General features: G+C 38.8%; 1 protein-coding gene across 4 annotated transcripts in view; it reads right to left on the bottom strand.

Moving 5' to 3' along the window:
• Positions 1-19,671, bottom strand: part of PolA2 (DNA polymerase alpha subunit B) — a 153,242-nt gene that overhangs the window by 50,422 nt on the left and 83,149 nt on the right. For all 4 annotated transcript variants that reach the window (XM_067152543.2, XM_067152542.2, XM_068228873.1 and 1 more), the window contains one exon: positions 7,247-7,450. In XM_067152543.2, coding sequence (XP_067008644.2) covers positions 7,247-7,450 — 204 coding nt within the window. The remainder of the gene's footprint in view (positions 1-7,246; positions 7,451-19,671) is intronic.

Here is a 19,671-nt window from a genome sequence, read left to right as displayed (position 1 = left end):
CAGGTGAAAAAGTGTTTCTGCTGCATATGTAGCTTCCGGGTTTATAACTAAGCTGTAGTGTTTTATTTTTGCATTTATTGATAGACATTTCTTTTTATAGATATCCCATGATAATTTTTGTGCTTTAGCTAATCTATTTTTTCTTGTTTGGATTGAGATTTTTTCATTTAGGTTATGTGTTATTATTTCTCCTAGATATTTAAACTGAGTTACTATTTTGATTTTATTACCATTTATGGTAACGTCTTTTAGCTGTGTTTGTTTTTGGGGCATAATTTCTGTTTGTTTTTCAAATGATAACTTTATATTTTTATTGGCCACCGTGCATATGTTTTCATATTTGTAGTTTGGTGTTTATCAAAACTGTCAGTGCACATGTTATTTTATGAGCCGCAGCAGAAAAGGTTTTCATATTCGTTCTCTCGTGTTTTTCACACCTTTTAATAATATTTCCCCTCATCTTTAGATACGGTAGATATAGTTCACCTGCGCATACACGACGTAAAATGCCCTCATGTCGGAAAAGGTCGTATTTAGTGTTTCTATATCCGTGTTGGATAGTTTTCATTCGTATATTCAGTACTATAGTAAGTTTTTTTGCTTAGCACGTTTTTTTTTTTTGTTCCATGTAGAAACATCATAACGAGGTTTTACTGTATATCATAAATGACATAAAAGAATAAAACTACACTATTCTTAAAATACACACATCCGTAAGTTCAAAAGTAAATTTTAGAAATAGTCCAACCTATATGATGGCAAAGTTTATACAGATTTTTTAAACAGAAACATTTATGTTTACTTCGACAGCAGTACTCAACAACTTAATTGAATTTTGCAACAGAACCAAGGATTTCGAATTAGAGGAAAGTAAGACAAAGTAACATAAAACACATGTATTCAAACATACCGATTTCTAAAACAAAAGATATTATAAGTGATAGGAATCTGTATAATGATAAGGAGGAGGAGTAAGATGTGCCTCAAAGTGTTCAACAGTTTGACTTGTGCAGGCAACAAACATGGCATGTAATCTGCACGATTTTCTTCTGTCACAAAGTAATGTGCCAGAATCTGTGTTAAATTCAAGTGCAGAGGTTGCTGACTACCTTGAATATTCATTTCTGTCTTGGAATGTTCCGAAGAAAATCACATTTTTTCAAAATGTAAAATCGAGGACATAATAACGGTACAGGGTAAAATTTGAGATGCTGAAAACTTCTTGCAAGAACCTGTACTTTATACAGTATCATTACTTCATGTACAGCAAAACCTCGTTAATTCGAAGTCGTTGAAACTAAAAAATCGGACTTCGAATTAAGTGATTTCGAAGTATCTGCAAATTTGTAAATCAGAAGCGCCAACCCTTGCCATGTTACAAAATAGTCTAAGGCCCGTTACTGCATGCAGTTAACCTTGATTCATAGTTTAAACCTTTCAAAAACGCATTTAGAGTATTCAAATAATGCTCTTGGATAACTCGCTGACACACACAACCTCTCGCAATGAAAGAAAGAAAGAAAGAAGGAAGGAAACAAACACGATTCAACGATGAGGAGAAGTCTATGCCGGCTCCCAAGTGCAAGTGCTTTATTCATCGGATTATTGTACTGCATGAATTTTAGATGCCCTGTACTTGCACAGAAAGTGCCCAGTGCCCTTAAAACATCATGGCTAATAGAAACTTTCCTATGAAGAAGGGAGAAAGTCTCTCGCTTCCTTTTGCATGACAACACAATACAGCCACTCTATCGTTGTACGATTTCCCACCATGGCACTTCTCTCGTACTTCAGAAATGTAAACACTTGCCGCGTCACAAAGTAGTCTAAAGGCCCGCTCCCACCTAATTGAATTGAATCGAACATAATTTGTTTTTAACATGTGTTTAAATGGGAGATAGAGATGGCGATCGCCATGAGTGAATCGAACGGAACAGGATTCTCTGCCAATAATATTTTTCGACTGGCGGAGCGGAACTGAACAGAATGATCAAGATTCGTGAAGCTTCATAAAAGGTGGGGTTGAGATCTTTCGGACGACCATTTGCGGGCAAATGTGTGTCGGCTTCAGCTGTTTCTTGGATACGGTCGGGAACGTTCTGTTTTGTGATAGTTTATTTAACTTATTGATACTAGACATGGAAAAAAGCAAGGCTATGAAAAAACCAAACTTATTAGAATATTCAATTTTGTGGTAGGTTGCTGTAGTCTTTATACAATTTATTTCATAATTGTTGTTGACTTCTTCACAAAATCATCTTATGTCCGAGCCCACATACAGTATCAGTACAATAACTAACATCACACTTCATATAGGATGTATCTTTAAGTGTTTATTATATTTACAGTGAACAATTTCGTAGTGGCATTCCCTAGTTTTCAAACTGTCGTATATGTGTTCCTAACTGTATGTAAGCATGTATATATATACATGTAGCCTAATTTTCCTCTCATTTAATAAATACAGTATTAAGGATTTTTATGTGTAAATTCATGTTGAAATGACGTAGATTCTTCAACATGTTTAGTAATGGGTGAGTTCTTAAGAATTGACTTATTTCAGTATAACAAAATTTCACTATAACAAATTAATTTCTGAGGTCCCCAAAATTTTTTTATACCGGTATTTTACTGTGCATATACAACCAATCTGATGTCAGATATGTTAGAGAGTCCTACAAATAATGGGCTATTATTTAAAAATTTGACCATTAGAACATGTCTCTTTGAATGTACATGCCACGATTGTACAGTAGAACCTTGATAATTCGAAATCTGTTAATTCAAAATGCCGTCTAATTCGAGGGTCTCGTTCCTGGAAACGAGAGATACGGTTCTGCATGATATTTAAACCGACAATTCGAAATACGGATAATTCGTAATTCGAAGTACAATGCCGGCTCCATTACCAAAATTCAGCCTTAATTCGAAACTGCCTTTACATTTTAAAACAATAGTACAGAGTACTTTAAACTAAAAATGTATCCACGTCATGATAGAACGCGACTTCTGGAACGTGCAGGGGTAGCTCTCTGCACTTTCACACTCTTCGGTGTGTCTGCAGTGTGCTTCATAATTGCCAAGTTCGAGTGAAATTGGAATTCTTTTGTATTTAACATTTTTAAGGAACGCCGTAATATCACGCAGCAGGCAGTGTGCGGAGAAATAGAATCCGCGCAACACTGGCGATGCCGACAGTTGACGAAAAAGCGTGGCTCATATAATCAATTTGTAGGCACTGAACGATATTGCCATTACCAATGAAACTGCATTGCTTTCTTTTACTGCCGAGCCCAAACGGTCTTATGTTTTTAAAGGAGAAAGCGCCATCCGGGAAATCGCACAAGGGTGGGGGTCATAGTACTGTGTTGCAATGCGCACAGAAGCAAAAGAATTCCTCCCCTCATCATAGTCAATTTCGATAAGCCACAATGTTGTAGGGGTGTCAAGCGCTTTCTGAGCAAGTACAAGGCATCTAAAAATGCAAACGGTAGAGTAATCCAAAAAATAATGCATTTGCACAGGGGAACCACCACAATTTATCCTCGTCTTCGAATCGTGTGATTTTTTCTTTCGTTGCGTGAGGTTGTTTGTCAATGCATTATTTGAACACTGTAAATGCACCGTGTTAGATACATTTTGGAAATAGTTTTTTTCCATGGCATTTGAAAGGTTTAATTTGTGAATCAAGATGATTGCATGCATTAATCGGTCTTAGAATACTTTGTGATACGGCAAGTGTTTACATTTCTGAAGTATGAGGGAAGTGCCATGGCGGGAAATTGTACAAGGATAGTGATTGTATTGTGTTGTCACGCAAAAGGAAGTTAGGGACTTTCTCCCCTAGTCATAGGAAAGTTCGATTAGCCATGATGTTTTAAGGGCATCGGATACTTTCTGTGCAAGTACAGGACATCTATAATGCATACAGTACAGTAATCCAATGAATAAACACTTGCACATGGGAGCCAACATAGATTTCTCATCTTTGAATCGTGCTTTCTTTCTTTCTTACGTTGCGACAGGTTGTGTTTGTCAGTGAATAATCCAAGAGCATTATTTGAATACTCTAAATGCACTTTCTAGGATGCATTTAGGAAATGATTCCCCCCCCATGGCATTTGAAAGGTTTAAGCTGTGAATAAAGGTCAACTGCTTGCAGTTAACAGGCCTTAGAATATTTTGTAACGCAGCAAGGTTGGCACTTCTCAATTACGAATTGGTGGTTAATTCAAAATCACATAATTCGAAGTCCGATTTTTGAGTCAAACGACTTCGAATTAACCAGGTTTGTATTTCAATTCATGATTCATAGCCATATCAACAGCTGATGTTTCACCAATATGTATTCTGATATGTTTTTGAATGTTACCATGTTTACAGTTTGCCGAAAACAATAATTCAGAATGTATATACAGTAGAACCTCGATAATTCGAAATCGGTTAATTCAAAATCCCGCCTAATTCAAAGAAGCTCTCGTTCCCGGAAACGTGAGATACAGTTTTGCATGTTATTTCAATTGTTTAATTCGAAATACGGATAATCCGTAATTCGAAGTACAATGTCGGCCCCATTACCGAAATTCAGACTTTTAATTCGAAACTGCCTTTACATTTAAAAACAATAGTATGTTAGAGAGTAATTTCAACTCGAAATTTACCCGTTCCGCATCATAATAGAACGCGCGTTCCGGAACGTGGAGGGGTAGCTTTACGCACTTACACTCACTTCGGTGTGTCTACAGTGCGCTTCATGATTGGTAAGTTGAATGAAATCGGAATTATTTTGTATTCAACCTTTTAAGGAACGCTGTAATATCACACAACAGGCAGTGTGCGGAAAAAAAGATTCCGTGAACACTGGCGATGCCAACAATTGACGAAAAAAGCGGCTCATATAATAATTTTGTAGGCACCGAACTATATTGTCATTGCCGGTGAAACTGCATTGCTTTATTTTCATGCGAGCCCAAACGGTCTTATGGTTTTAAAGAAGAAATTGCCCGCCGGGAAATCGTACAAGGGTGAGGGATGGGGACATAGTAGTGCGTTGCAATGCACATGGAAGCGAGATACTTTATCCCTTCGTCATAGGAAAGTTCGATGAGCTACAATGTTCTAAGGGCGTCGGGCACTTTCCATACCAGTACAAAGCATCTAAAAATGCAAACAGTACAGAAATCCAAAAAATAATGCATTTGCACAAGGGAACCGGCATAATTTATCCTTGTCTTTGAATTGTGCGATTTTTTCTTTCGTTGCGTGAGGTTATGTTTGTCAGTGAATTATCCAATTGCATTATTTGAACATTTAAATGCACCTTGTTGGATACATTTCGGAAATAGTTTTTTCCATGGCATTTGAAAGGTTTAAACTGTGAATCGAGGTGATTGCATGTATTAATGGGTCTTAGAATACTTTGTGACACGGCAAGTGTTTACGTTTCTGAAGTACGAGAGAAGTGCTATGGCGGGAAATCGTACAAGGATAGAGTCATAGGAAAGTTCGATTTTAAGGGCATCAGGTACTTTCCGTGTAAATACAAGGCATCTAAAATGCATACAGTATAGTAATCCAATTAATAAAGCACTTGCACATGGGAGCTAGCATAAATTTCTCCTCGTCTTTGAATTGTGCTTTTTTTTTTTCACCTTCTTGGATACATTTTGGAAATAGTTCTTTTTTCATGGCATTTGAAAGGTATAAACTGTGAAGCAAGGTTAAATGCATGCAGTAACGGGCCTTAGAATATTTTGTAACGCGGCAAGGGTTGGTACTTCTGAATTGCGAATTGGCGGTTAATTCGAAATCACGCAATTCAAAGTCAGATTTTTGAGTCCCAACGACTTTGAATTAACCAGGTTTTACTGTATATCATATTATGTACTTTTCCATTTTATTTCTAGTTAAGTTTAAAGGCTGATGATGATCCACCTGTCTGTTCGAAACTAGTCCTATTTGTACAAATGTGCATGTAATTCTGTAGTTTATCAAACAATTTGGTATTGATTAGGTGGAACTACAATCCTTCCCATAGAATATCATGTTCGACGATTATTTGAGCCCTACTATAGGACTACACACCTGGAAGAATATGGAAGTGGAGGAGGCTAAAGTTGTGGCAAAAAAGACCTTTGTAGAGGTGCTTCATGGGCTAAAATCTGTAAGAAGGTATTTTTTTTTTTTTTTTTTTTTTTTTTACAATTGGCTGTACGTTGCACCGACACAGATAGGTCTTGCGGCGACGATGGGATAGGAAATGGCTAGGAGTGGGAAGGAAGCGGCCGTGGCCTTAAGGTACAGTCCCAGCATTTGCCTGGTGTGAAAATGGAAAACCACGGGAAATCATCTTCAGGACTGCCGACAGTGGGGTTCGAACCTACTATCTCCCGAATACAGGATACTGACCGCACTTGAGCGACTGCAGCTATTGAGCTCGGTAAGACTGTATCTGCAGCAGATCAACGTCGAGAACGGTGTGTTAAAGAATAAATTATATTTCATAAAACAATGCGAAGAAAACGCAAATAACTATTTTTGATTGGGTGAAGAGGTAGGCCTAGGGGTGACGTCTTTTCTCGTGCTAATGTGAATGTAAGGTGCCTTTTCACGTTTTAACAGTTATGTTTAATGTAAACTTAATGTTACCCTACTCCCAGATATGTAGCATATTGTGTCCTTCCCTCCTCCCCCGGTAAGTCACGTATGTTCCCTCTTCATTTCGAAGTTTTACAATTGTCTTCTCCACTTCTTTCTATCCTCTTTTTGTTATAAGTCCAGAAGTTAACATTACATTAGTATTTTAAATCACAAGGGAAACCATCTACACAGAAGAAATACCATTTGATTTTACAATCTTTAAAATAGCCATCAGAGCAATGTAAAATAAGGGTTCCACTGTGCCACAGGATGGCTTGCAGTGAAAGCAATAAATCAAAGTTTCCTTATGGGAACTTAATTTTATATCATGAAAGCCTAGGAGGACAATTATATCAAGTGGAGAGGCACATCTCCCACAGAACATCAGTCACAGCATTAGGCTTATTAAAGGATGGTTTGCAGCGGTGCCACAATGGTGTACCAACAGGCCAACTTCTTGAATACCAGTATTCCAACAGACAAGTCCAATGCTAGATTGCACCAAAACACTAGTATTCTTTAAAAAATAAACTATTTATTCTGAAACAAGCACAATATTAAATTAAGGACTATATTAACCAACATTTAAGGCTATTATCAAACTCACTGAGATATTTCCTCCTTTCCAAGGTGCAGTAGGATATCAGCACTAGTAATTCCAACCATCAGCCCATCTATATCCAGCATACACGGATCACTGGCCAAATGTAGGTTGTTATACTTCTTGTTCATATGGAATGGTGGAGTTGGATAAACCATGTGGTGATGGGCATCTCGCCAAGAAGGGACTATGACGATTTGAGTGTTTGAACTGAAAGAACCAAAACATAGGCAACATGTTCCTTTAGTTCACTGCACACTGAACTATGTATATTACTAATGTAAAATGGTTAAATCCACAAGTCAATGGCTTGTAATTTTTATAGGTTTAATAAAGTACGGACTGGCAAATTTAACTGTTTATATTCAGATGTATTGCTCAATGTGCATTAATGACTTTTCCAATTTGGATTGTGTATAATCTGGAAGCAGTTACACACACTTTCCAATCCCACTGATTAAAAACAAGGTACATTTTTTAACAATGAAAATTAAACTTCACTTTCAATTGCTTAAGCGTATTAGTCCCAACTAATATAATAAATGTGAAAATGTGTTCAAGATATTCATACAACTTTATTTTTGGCAATAACTGAATTTATAAATGTTAGCTCTTCAGTCTGCTGAAAATAACTTTGACTGAATAAATTTCTAGACTATCTGAAAGAGAGAGAGAGAGAGAGAGAGAGAGAGAGAGAGAGAGAGAGAGAGAGAGAGAGAGAGAGAGAGAGAGAGAGAGAGGAAAAAGGCAACAATATTACACCTGAAAAAGAATCAACTTAAGTATTCAGGCTGGTTCGACGTACATTATTATGTCTGCGGGACTACTCATTCAACTGGTACGACATACCACAAACAGGTAGTGTAGGCCGAAGTTAGAATGCCTCACATAACACTGCTGCTTCGTGGGATTTGTTTTCACCTTACGAATCAGCAAGGTATGTACTCTCATGCCATCCCTGTTTTATAATTAGAAATAATACAAAACTGATCGATATCTTGCTTTTGAATCGTATCAATAAGGGATAGAACATGAGACGCGCTCAAGTTTGAAGGCATTTGCTATACACGGTATCGCGTACTTTCTTGCTATCTCGAGAATATATTGTGAACTATCTATCTTGAAAATTGTTGCCACTTATGAAGGGGAAGCAAGGAAAGCAAATACTGTGCAGAAATGTTTTGCTTTGCAGGTTAGTAGCTACTCAGTCGCAGAGGAATGGCTGGACTGTCTCATTTTCTTACAAATACCGAGATTATTGGTTTGACAGATGACAGTAGTGGAAGTGATGTATCGGGAAGCGATATCTTTGGTAATGATATGGACAGTGTTTATGCATAGCAAGAGGTTGCTGGAGAAGTAGCATATAACACAGATTAAGAAAAAATAGCTTCAGCCGTAATAACTTCGTCCGCTGTCCAGTGGTTGTAGCAAGAGGTAGATGTCATCACAAGCACTCAAAAGAACCCCTTCAGGGGCTTGCTAGGTAAAAGAAAGCATTTTGCGTCTATTTTAGATGCTTTTTGTTATTTTTCGACAAGAGGGATTGACCTAGTTTTTCAAGAAACAAATAGGTACGCGGCAGAGACTTGGCGCGCCCTTGAAAAAAGGTTGCGCGCACAGAGCTGGAAGCCAGTGACAGGGGAGGATATTTATGTGAACTTGGGGCTTGTAATGTAATGTTCACGGGGGACAGAAACCCACTCTGAAGAGCTATTTCACCAGAGGTGGATTTTTTAAAACCCCTACATTCAAACAATAGCAAGGGGGAGGTTTGAACTCATGTTGCGATATTTACATTTTGTTGATAATTCTACACGGGACCTAAAAAGCTTTTAAAAATTCAACCTTTCCTGAAAATTATAAACGGAAATTTTAAGACTGCCTATTTTCGGTGGACGAGTCCCTAATACTCCAGAAAGGCAGACTTGGAGTAAAAATTTATATTCCCTTATATTTGTAAATATTGTGGGTGATTATGGACAACCCTGAACCTCAGCCATCACACATATAGCTCAGAAACACTGGACTTCATCTTGGTAAGTAGTCCTAAAATTTTCATTACGTTATATTTCGTGGATTTAACATTATGAATTCTTTAACTTGATAAGTGTCTAAACCTCCACCGAGTTCCAATTTAAATACCCCCCTTAGAAGTGAGCAGCTGTGGATTAAACTGCTGGCATGAGGGGTTAATTACAGTAGAAGTCTGTTATATAAAGAATTCGTAACAGCAAAAATTATACTCGCTATAGCAGAATGTCATATCAGATTTTTTTGTAGAAGTCGGGAAAAAATCCCCACACATTTTGTTCAAAACTTGAGTTTTCGCATATTTCCAGACTACGGCTTACCAGTACGTTATTCTTCTAACTCCGAGACAACGTGAGTGCATATGTTCAATTTCACTCTGAAAAACTGTAGTAGTATCACTCCAGTGGCTACTGAAGCAAACGCTTCAGTTTTCTTATTCAGAGTCGCCTAACATAACTGCATCATATACCATGACATTTTTTCTTTCACAATTGGCTTTACGTCGCCGACACAGATCGGTCTTATGACGACGATTGGATAGGAAAGGGTTAGGAGTGGGAAGGAAGCTTCTGCGGCCTTGATTGGGGTACAGTCCCAGCATTTGTCTGGTGTGAAAATGGAAAACAATGGAAAACCATCTTCAGGACTGTCGACGGGGCGGTTCAAATCTACTATCTTCCGAATACTGGATACTGGACGCACTTTAACGACTGCAACTTTCGATTAAATAAACTTCATTGTTTGTCCGTTCTGAACCAAGATTACAACTTTTATTATAATTTGGGTCCACCTTAAACAATACATAAAAATTGTTGCGTAGATGTAATTACAACATATATTGCAAGCAGTACTAGTTTTGACGCCCCACTGCGTCACCATCAGCTGATAGAAGTTTGTAGAAGCACTATGTGCTTAATTTATTGGGCTTCTTAAAATTCGCAAGTCTTGGACTTGTAGAAAATATGAACTTAGAGACAGAATATTTTTATCACAACACTGCTTGCTCTGCTTCACTGTGCTTCGCAGGGACAGCGACCTTTTGAGGCTAGTAACATTACGATTGCTCCATTAAAGGGACACTAGTTTTTATTGAATTATTTTGACTATGATACTACGTCAAGTTTTAAGAAGTGTGATAAATTACGCACATAGCTTAGTACTTCAAGACTATTCTATTTTTAATTTGCCATTCTTTTAAATCCACTTTATATCATAAGTGAGCAAATGGGTTTGCATATTTTGCTATCAGTTTATGGCATAAGACTCGCAAGTGACTTCCCTATTAATGATTCTTTGGTCCATGGGCTGTAGTACCGATGTATACGGTGGAAAAAAATTCTACCTTGGTGTTCCTTAACTGGGGTCACTCCATGGGATGAGCAGGGCAGTGGTCCATAAATACCACACTCTTCCTGTTCTGGCTCCCCATTTTGGCATCTAATGCCTGGATATACTCTTCAAAGAGGGAAATTCTCATCCAAACTGACTTGTTGCTGGCGTACTTACATGGTAAAGTCCTGACATTTTTGAAACAACGTGGCTTCCTAGACTTCCCTATCATCAGTAGAGGTAATTTTTCAGTTCCTTCCATATTAGCACCAACAAATACCGTAACTCGCAATTTACTTAATTTCCCCCCTTTCCTCCGCGTTTACACTCTCTGCTTTATCACAAATTGTTCTGCAAATAACGGCTCGATTTTTAAAGCGGTCCAGCCACCCGTTCGACGCAGTAAAAGGTACCTTTAATTTGCATGCTATTTCTTCAGCTTTCTCCTTCATAATAGTCCCGCTCAAAGATAATTTTAAACTTCGCTGCTGCTTATACCATATTAGCAGAGCTTGTGCTACTTCATCGTGCTTTACAGATTACACTTTCTTGCAATTTGCTGAAGTATTCCCTGCAGAAGCCAAGATCTCTTCTTTCTTCGCTATAATGCTGTTCAAAGTAGACAGTGGCATCCCCAGCTCCTTCGTCAAAGCAACACTGGAAAGTGTAGATGATGCCCTTCGCTTGATCAGTTTCCTCCGAGTTCTGCTCATTTTCACTTAAAACGTTCGTGTGTTGATATTAGAAGTACAACTAACTTCACAGGCTAATATTCACACTAATTGCAACGCTACACTACGCTTGGCAATCAGTAGCTTGATGATGATGATGTTTGTTGTTTGAAGGGGCCTAACATCTAGGTCATTGGCTCCTAATGGTAAGAAATGAGACGAAATGTAATGACAAATTAAAAGTCAAAATCCTCCACTGACCAGAATTCAAAACATGAAGATGAAGAACGAATGGACGGATATGAATTAAAACATGCATTGGATCTGACCCGACCCCCAATGCCTCACATTCACCGAAAATGGCGAAAAGAAAACAATAGTATTACTCACCAAGGGATGGCTTCTGTAGCACAATACTGAAACAATGAGGCTTCTAGTCTAAAGGGCGTCCAAAATCCAAGTCAGAGGCCCCTCATAATGTAGAACCATGGTATTTGTCACCTTGCGATACTAAAAATGTAGCGAGTGTTGACTTGCGGTATTCCACACATTATGGTACTACTCACAGGTAATGAAATTTGCACATGCAATACAGACCTATGGTGTTTCGCACATTGCGGCGCCATTTACAGGCAAAGCAAACCTATGGTATTCATCACGTAAGTGTACTAACCACAGGGACTCGTACTATCCCGTGGTGTTCCTCATATAGTGGGTACTAATCATAGGCAAGCCAGAACCATGGTGTCGCTCATATAGTGGTACTAATAACAAGTACGGTAAAAGCTGACCGCACGGTGCTCCTGTGTGCTACTAATAACAAACCTATTTGGTACCGAACATAGTGGTACTAGGCCCTACGCGCAAGTAAAAGTGACCCATGGTGTTCCCCGCCTGGTGGTACTAATCACAAGTAGTTTCATGGTTCTAATACAATCATACCTTGCTCGCCCCTTGTAGCTGCCTCTAACGACAGCCAGGGGATACAGTGGGTGTATTCCTTGTCTGCGCCCCCTACCCACAGGAGGTTAAAATCCGTAGCTTAGGCTTACAAGACGAAAAGACAAGACGTGTACTACAGTTCGTTGGCATGTTTCTATCTTCCTCACACCCCCCGACACATGCTTCAAGTTAAGGGCAGCAAATAGGAAATCCAGCAACTTATTCTTACCGCCGGTTTCACCAAGCTTTGTCCTAATATGCTTGACGCCTGTCAAAAATGACGACCCGTTTCTTTCTGATGCTTTGTCAAGACCTTTTATATTTCATCACTAGTGAGCTGGAATAGGCGTTCCGTTTATTTTGACACGCCCTCACATTTCAAATCAACGTTATATGGCAATATATCGAGTTTTAGCGTACGTTCCGATTGCCACTTCTCGGTTAATAATTGAAGTACTGAGCCGTGGTTAAAAATACACTTGGTTTGTAATTCAATTTTCTGTTATAAGAGTGGTCTCAAAAATGAAAGATGATAATAATAATTCGTCAAAGAAGAGAGGATCCAAATTCTCTGAAGAGGAGATGAGTTTGTTAGCGAGTCCTGTTGCCAAAAGGAAAGAGACAATCGAAAGCAAGAAAACCAATGGCATAACGTTGCGTGATAAAGGGAAAGCACGGATAGAACTTGCAAATTCTTTTAATTCTCAGGAATTTGTTTGTAAAATGTCAGTGAAACAACTGAAAGTATTTTATGACAACTTCAAAAGAAGGGCTTAGAAAAAAAGATGCCAGGATTAGGTGAATATGTTTAAAACTGGAAGTGGAGTTGCTGAAACCACTTCATTACACCAAACATCATCATAATTGCTAGAAATAATCAGGGACCAAGTAGAGCCTCTTCCCAACAATTTGGATAGCGATTCTGCATACGTAGGCCTAACCGCATCCAGTAGCAACACTACTGAACCATGCAATGTACTGGTGACGTTTGAAGAAGAACCAAGTACAGAGATCCTCATCCCTACCAGTGAAGAAACGGTCCCGAATACAATCCATGACGTTCCACTATCAACTAGCGGTAGCAATATATCGTGGGCATCAAGAAACCGGCCTTCTCGTAAGAAGACAAGGAAATCATAAGCATTGAAAGCTCGTGAAAAAATTATTGAATTGTCAGAAGCATAAAGGGATCTTGGCAAGCAAGAATTACACATGCTGCAATTAAGGCACAACGAAGTACTAGCCTTAATACACACGAAAAAAGATACTGAAAAATTAAGCAAGATAATGAAAAACTGAGAAGTGCAGTGCTAGAGGCAAAACTTTCCTTTTATTTGAAGAAACAATAGACTAAATTCAATAACAATAATAATAATCTATGAATTTATTAACCTATAAACTTAAGTAATATTAACCAATGACCCTTAGTAACAAACATACAGTCACATGAAATATTGCCTACTGTGTGCTATAGAAAACAAAATGTGTGCTTGTTTATATAATAATGGTACAGAACTCGTGTGTTTAAAAATGTATTTAAAATTTATTTAAATTTATTCCACTCTTAAAGCAGTGTCTTAATGGAAATGGTTTTCAACGATTCTGTTCCGATTAACAACTGGAGGACCATCTTGATCAGCTAAGCCAGGTAGGCCTACATTAATTTCCTCGAAGACTAAATAATTCCTGTTAAGTCGTCTTTTTTCTTCTAGGTAGTGATGGAGTACTTCATCTTCCTGGGGAGTCATCTTCCTTTGTTTGCATAGTAATATTATGAAGCACAGCCGTAGCCACTATGACAGACAAAGATGATGTTACTATTGATTTTAAAACCAGTGATAAGGCCGGAAATCTCCTTTCCCATACCCCATTTTGTCGTTCAACAGTGTTTCTTGTCTTAATATGGGCTCTGTTGTACTTTTCTTCGCCTTGATTTCGTGGATTTAAGAATGACGTAAGAAGAAAACGTTTAAGTCGATATCCATTATCCCCTAGGAGATGCCCGTCTTGGATTTTTCCCGTCTCAAATTTTATTCTTATTTCAGAATTATTAAAAATAAAACTGTCATGAACTGATCCAGGCCATCTAGCGACAATATTCCTTATTAGTAAATCAGCATCACAAATAGCCTGTACGTTAATTGAGAATAGGTATATGTGTACAGTCAGTGGCACCTATTACTCCAGGGAAGTTGCTTATCGTATAAAAATCGCAAATAACTGAACGAGCTTAATCATCTTCAGGAAATTACACATACAGGGGTCTCAAGGAAACAATTGCTTCAGAAACTTTCCTAATATGGCAACAAATTGTTGATTTAGATACACTATTCACATCTGCTAGTACCAATTGAAAAGAACCAGTAGCATAAAAACGTAGAGTTAAAAGTAGTAGTAGTTGTTTCGGTGTTAACGGATGGTTTCTATTAGAAGGATATTCCAGTCTATTTTCAATTTGCTCTAAAAGTTTCAGTACTTCCCTCTTGGAAAGTCTGTACCTAGTTACAAAATTGAAGTCATCCACTGAGAAGAAATGATCATTATGGTCAAGAATTGAGCATTAAAATTGTCTCCCACACTCATGATCTTCTAAATAACGTTCTGTGAAATGCTGAAACGCTTAAAACACTTTAAAGGACATCTGTAATTTCCAACTACTACTGAACACTGTAGTGTTTACAACACAGACGCACCACATTAAACGAATCGTCATGTTTGAAGGTTGAAAACCGGCACGTAAAAACTGATTGTGCGTTTGACGATTGTCAAAGTAAACAGACATTGAAGAAACTTAAAAAAAATGGACAATAAACATATCGTTAAAGTTAAACAGTCGTCAAATTCATAAACAAAGCTTGGTATGTTTTTGACATGCTGTATTGGTGAAAAATATCTAATTCCCTCCATGGGAATTTAGAATTTTCCATAATTCACAATATTGCGTAGCAGGCAGTGTGCAGAGAGGTAGAATCCGCGAACTCTGGCGATGCAGACAGTTGGTTTAAAAGCATGGCTTATAGCCTATAATCAATTCGTACGCACCAATATTGTCAATGCCGATGAAACTACGTTGTTCGTTTGTTTTATTTTTTTAAATGCTGAGGCCAAATGGACTTATGGTTTTAAAGGAGAGAACTGGACGGATCCATACACCGCTCTACACGCACGCGCTGACTTTGTATCGGTTCCGAGATTGATACACGATTGGGTTGTGTTGGAATGGATTCTCGTTCATGAACTCCAAGGAATAGGAGTAACGCAATTACTATACTAACTTGGTGTAATGCCGATATTTTCCCATATTGCCCGTTATGTATCTTATGATGCTCACTTCTTTCATATCAATTTGTAATATCTTGAGCAACTCCTCGGCTAATGCGGAAATGCTTAAAAAACATTTTTCATTATACAGAGGAACAGTTTTTTCTGAAAAATACTTAAATATTTCAATTATATTTTGTTTCACCTAGTACCTTTTGTGCCTTCATAAACTATAGGCCTAACATAACACAATACATAAATAACTAAAGAAAGATGTTTAATTACCGTCACCTAAATAATTTTCATTTCTTTTTATTTTTGCGAAAAATAGTACCTCCTCTTCTTCACTGGATGAAGAGTGTAAAAAATCGTCATCACTATCCATCCTAACCTCAGTAACCAAACAGCTGATTAATTCATTAATTGGAGAAGAGCGCACAATGTGCGTAAAAACAGCTGATTAAGGAACTAAAAAAAAAATCAGTGTATACAGCAGGAGGCAACGATACAGTGTTTATGCGCAAGTCACAGAAATGTACGGCTCAGTACATGCTGTAGACTGCGGACTAGTTCCGACCGCCAGGGATCGATCCGAAGATTAATTGGAACGCCTGACTGCAGTACACGGACAAATACATGAACGCAATTTTGACTGTGTTGGAAAGAACCTGATGTTGAAGGGTGTCGGGAACTTTCCATGCCAGAACAACGCATCTAAAAATGCAGACAGTACAGTATGCCTAATTCAAAAAATAAAGCATTTGCACAGGGTAGCCAGCATAATTTTTCCTCGTCTTTGAATCGTGTTTTCTTCCTTTTGTTGGTGAGGTTATGTTTGTCATTGTTTTATACAAGAGCATTATCTGAATAATGTAAATGCACCTTGTTGGATAAATTTCTGAAATAGTGTTTGCCATGGCATTTGAAAAGTTTAAACTGAGAATCAAGGTGATTGCATACATTAATGGGTCTTAGAAATGCCATGGCGGGAAATCGTACAAATATAGTCACTGTACTGTTGTTGTAATGTGGACGGAAGCGAGACACTTTCTCCCCTCGTCATAGGAAAGTTCGATAAGCCGCGATGTTTTAACCCTCTACTCCAGGAATTATTTTCCGTTTCAGTTTGGTGAAGAAAATTTCAAGCTTTAATGTTCAACAAACGCTCAGTGTTTTACATATACCAGCAATTCTTAACTGGGCCTAATAGCTTAACACTCGTATGTGATGTGGATTGTCATACTGGAATATATATACGATTTTTCACGATTTTACGCTAAGCTTTTAACATTCAAAGACCGAACATTACTGCCTACTGGCCATGGGTATGTATTGCAAGGCGCAAGTATAATGCCTTTGAGGTTGAGCCAGAGGTACTCCTGAAGCCTGTGGTAATATGATGGGGAGGGCCCACGTAAAATAAACGGTGGTTTGTTCGCGTGGATATTGACGGGATGGAAGGAGTACCTTTGGCTGTAGGGCTGTTTTGTCTTATGTTATGTAAAAAAAAAAAAAAACAAGGCATCACTGGGATATGTGTTTAATTGACTGTACAGTTGAAGGTGTGCTGTAAAACTACCTCTGTCTATAATATTTATACATTTACACAGGTGAAAAGTTATTTGTTGCCTAATGGCAACAGTATGCAGTAGAGGGTTAAGGACATCGGGTACATTCCGTGCAAGCACAAGACATCAAAAATGCATACAGTACAGTAATCCAATTAATAAAGCACTTGCACAGGGGAGCCAGTATAGATTCATCCTCGTCTTTCAATTTGATTCGATTGCGTGAGGTTATGTTTGCCGGCGAGTTATCCAAGTGCATTATTTGATTACTGTAAATGCACCTTGTTGTATACATTTGGAAATAGTTTTTTCTATGATATTTGAGAGCTTTAAACTGTGAATCAAGGTTAACTGCATGCAGTAACGGGTCTTAGAATATATTGTTAGGCCGCAAGGGTTGCCATTTCCTAAGTACGTGTTGGCGGTTAATTCGAAATCACGTAATTCGAAGTCCGATTTTGCGTCCCAATGACTTCGAATTAACGAGGTTTTACTGTATCATGTTGGAGTCCATATACAGTACGGTATGTCAGTACGATAACTGACTTGGCTTGGAATGTACAGTACTTACTGTGAACAATTTTATAAGTGGGATTCCCTACGGTTATCGTACATGTATTCCTAACAAACAGTACGATAATGCATAACAAGCTGCTGTGTTGTGGACCAATAAATTTTTCGGTTTTTAATTAATGTTGAGGCTACCTCGATTACTGACGTCACCCTGTCACGGCATGCAATTTTACTGCATTAAAGTTTTATCAAACCATCCATTGCGTGCTTTGTGTTTCCCGCATAGAATTGAATTTGATTCCATTCCGCTTGATGTGAACGATGGAGTGGAAATTTTGACTGATGGGTTCGATTCGATTCCACAAGGTGAGAATGAGCATCTGGTGTCCGTGTTGTCATAGCGTGACGCCACATGGCCATGGCAAGCCTGGAGAGGCTCCATGACATGCGCAAATGGTCTAACACAAGGTTCAACTTGCACGGACAGTGGAGGGTTCTAACCATGAGCTGCTTTGAGCTGACGTTTTCTATCTCAAGGGGCTCTAAAATTTGAACTGTTTAACCGGGAAACTTCACCACAATAACAGCAGACCAGAATGCAACCCAATTACTCTAAGCTTTATATTCCCAAGCTCTGGAAGAAAGCTCGAGTGGTTGCTGCAGTCAGATATTGAACCTTACTCAACACATCGAGGATGGTTTTGTACAGCCTAAGGTAATAGGAATTGCCTGTACTGACATAACAGCTGCCTACGACACCATCAACCACAGAAAGTTGCCGAGGAAAATTTACCAGCTCACTAATGATTATCAACCAACATCTCTTATTGGCATTCTCCTGCAGAATAGATTCCATGTCTCCCTCCATGGTAAGAAGAGCAGATAGCGCATACAAATGAATGGTTTACCTAAAGGCAGTGTGCTAGCCCCTGTGCTCTTTAATATTTACACTAATGATCACCCCACAACGGAACACCCCAGGCTTTTCATCTATACCGACGATACTACAGTGGCTGTCCACGGAAAGATATTTGAAGAGGTGCAGGGAAAGTTGACTTCTGCACTAGATACTCTTGGCTCTTGCTATGAAGGCAATCATCTAAAGCCAAATCCCAACAAGACTCAGGTGTGCGCATTTCACTGAAGGAATAGAGAAGCTCGGTGGGAACTGGACATTACATGGCAAGGCAAACGACTAGAACATTGTCAAACACCTGTATATCTAGGTGTTACTCTTGATTGAACACAGTCCTTCACGAACCATTGACACAACACCAGGCTGATAGTTCACGGAACAATATTTTCAGAAAGCTCACAGCCACCATCTGGGAGCAAGCCGTAGAGTCCTGAGAACCTCTGATCTTGCGTTGTGTGTGTCCGCTGCAGAGTACGCTTCACCGGTGTGGAGTGCATCCACTCACACCAAGCAGGTTGACATTGCAATCGAGACCGTACAAATCTTGTCGGGATGTCTGAAGCCAACTCCAGTTGACAAACTCTACCCAGTTGTTGGAATACCTCCCCCCACTATCAGAAGGGCTGTTGCTGCTGATGCAGAAAGGACAAAGCAGACTAATGATTCTCGCCATCCACTGCATGATCACCAGGCTGTAGTCTGTCGACTGAAGTCAAGAAAGACCATCATCACGTCTCAACCCCTGGTAGAACATCTGAGTCTAACCGCATCACCAGGTGGAAGAGCACGATGCCATCTGATACCCTTGCAAAAGAAGAGCTAGCTCCAGGAAATGACCTGCTCTATCCTATTTGGAGATCACTTAATCGTCTTAGGGTGGGTGTCCCTCTTTGCAAGACCACCAATGCAAAAATGGGGCATACTTCCAGCTGATGGAGACGCATCCTGCGAGTGTGGTGTAACAAAAGATCAGAACCACCTTCTAATCTGTCCTCAACTAGAACAACCCTGCACTACACAGGACCTGATCGAGGTGAACAACAAGGCCATCGGACTTGCTACATTTGGGAAATGCTGACCGAACACGGAATGATGAGTTTAAAAGGGGAAAAATATACATATATCTTAATGCAACCGATGAAGGGACCAAGAATATCGCACTTCTTAGGCAGGAAAACTTCTTATGCGGAACTTCTT

The sequence above is a fragment of the Anabrus simplex genome, chromosome 8 (assembly GCF_040414725.1).
Source record: "Anabrus simplex isolate iqAnaSimp1 chromosome 8, ASM4041472v1, whole genome shotgun sequence".
Lineage (NCBI taxonomy): Eukaryota > Metazoa > Arthropoda > Insecta > Orthoptera > Tettigoniidae > Anabrus > Anabrus simplex.
This window is presented reverse-complemented; position numbering and strand designations above follow the sequence as displayed.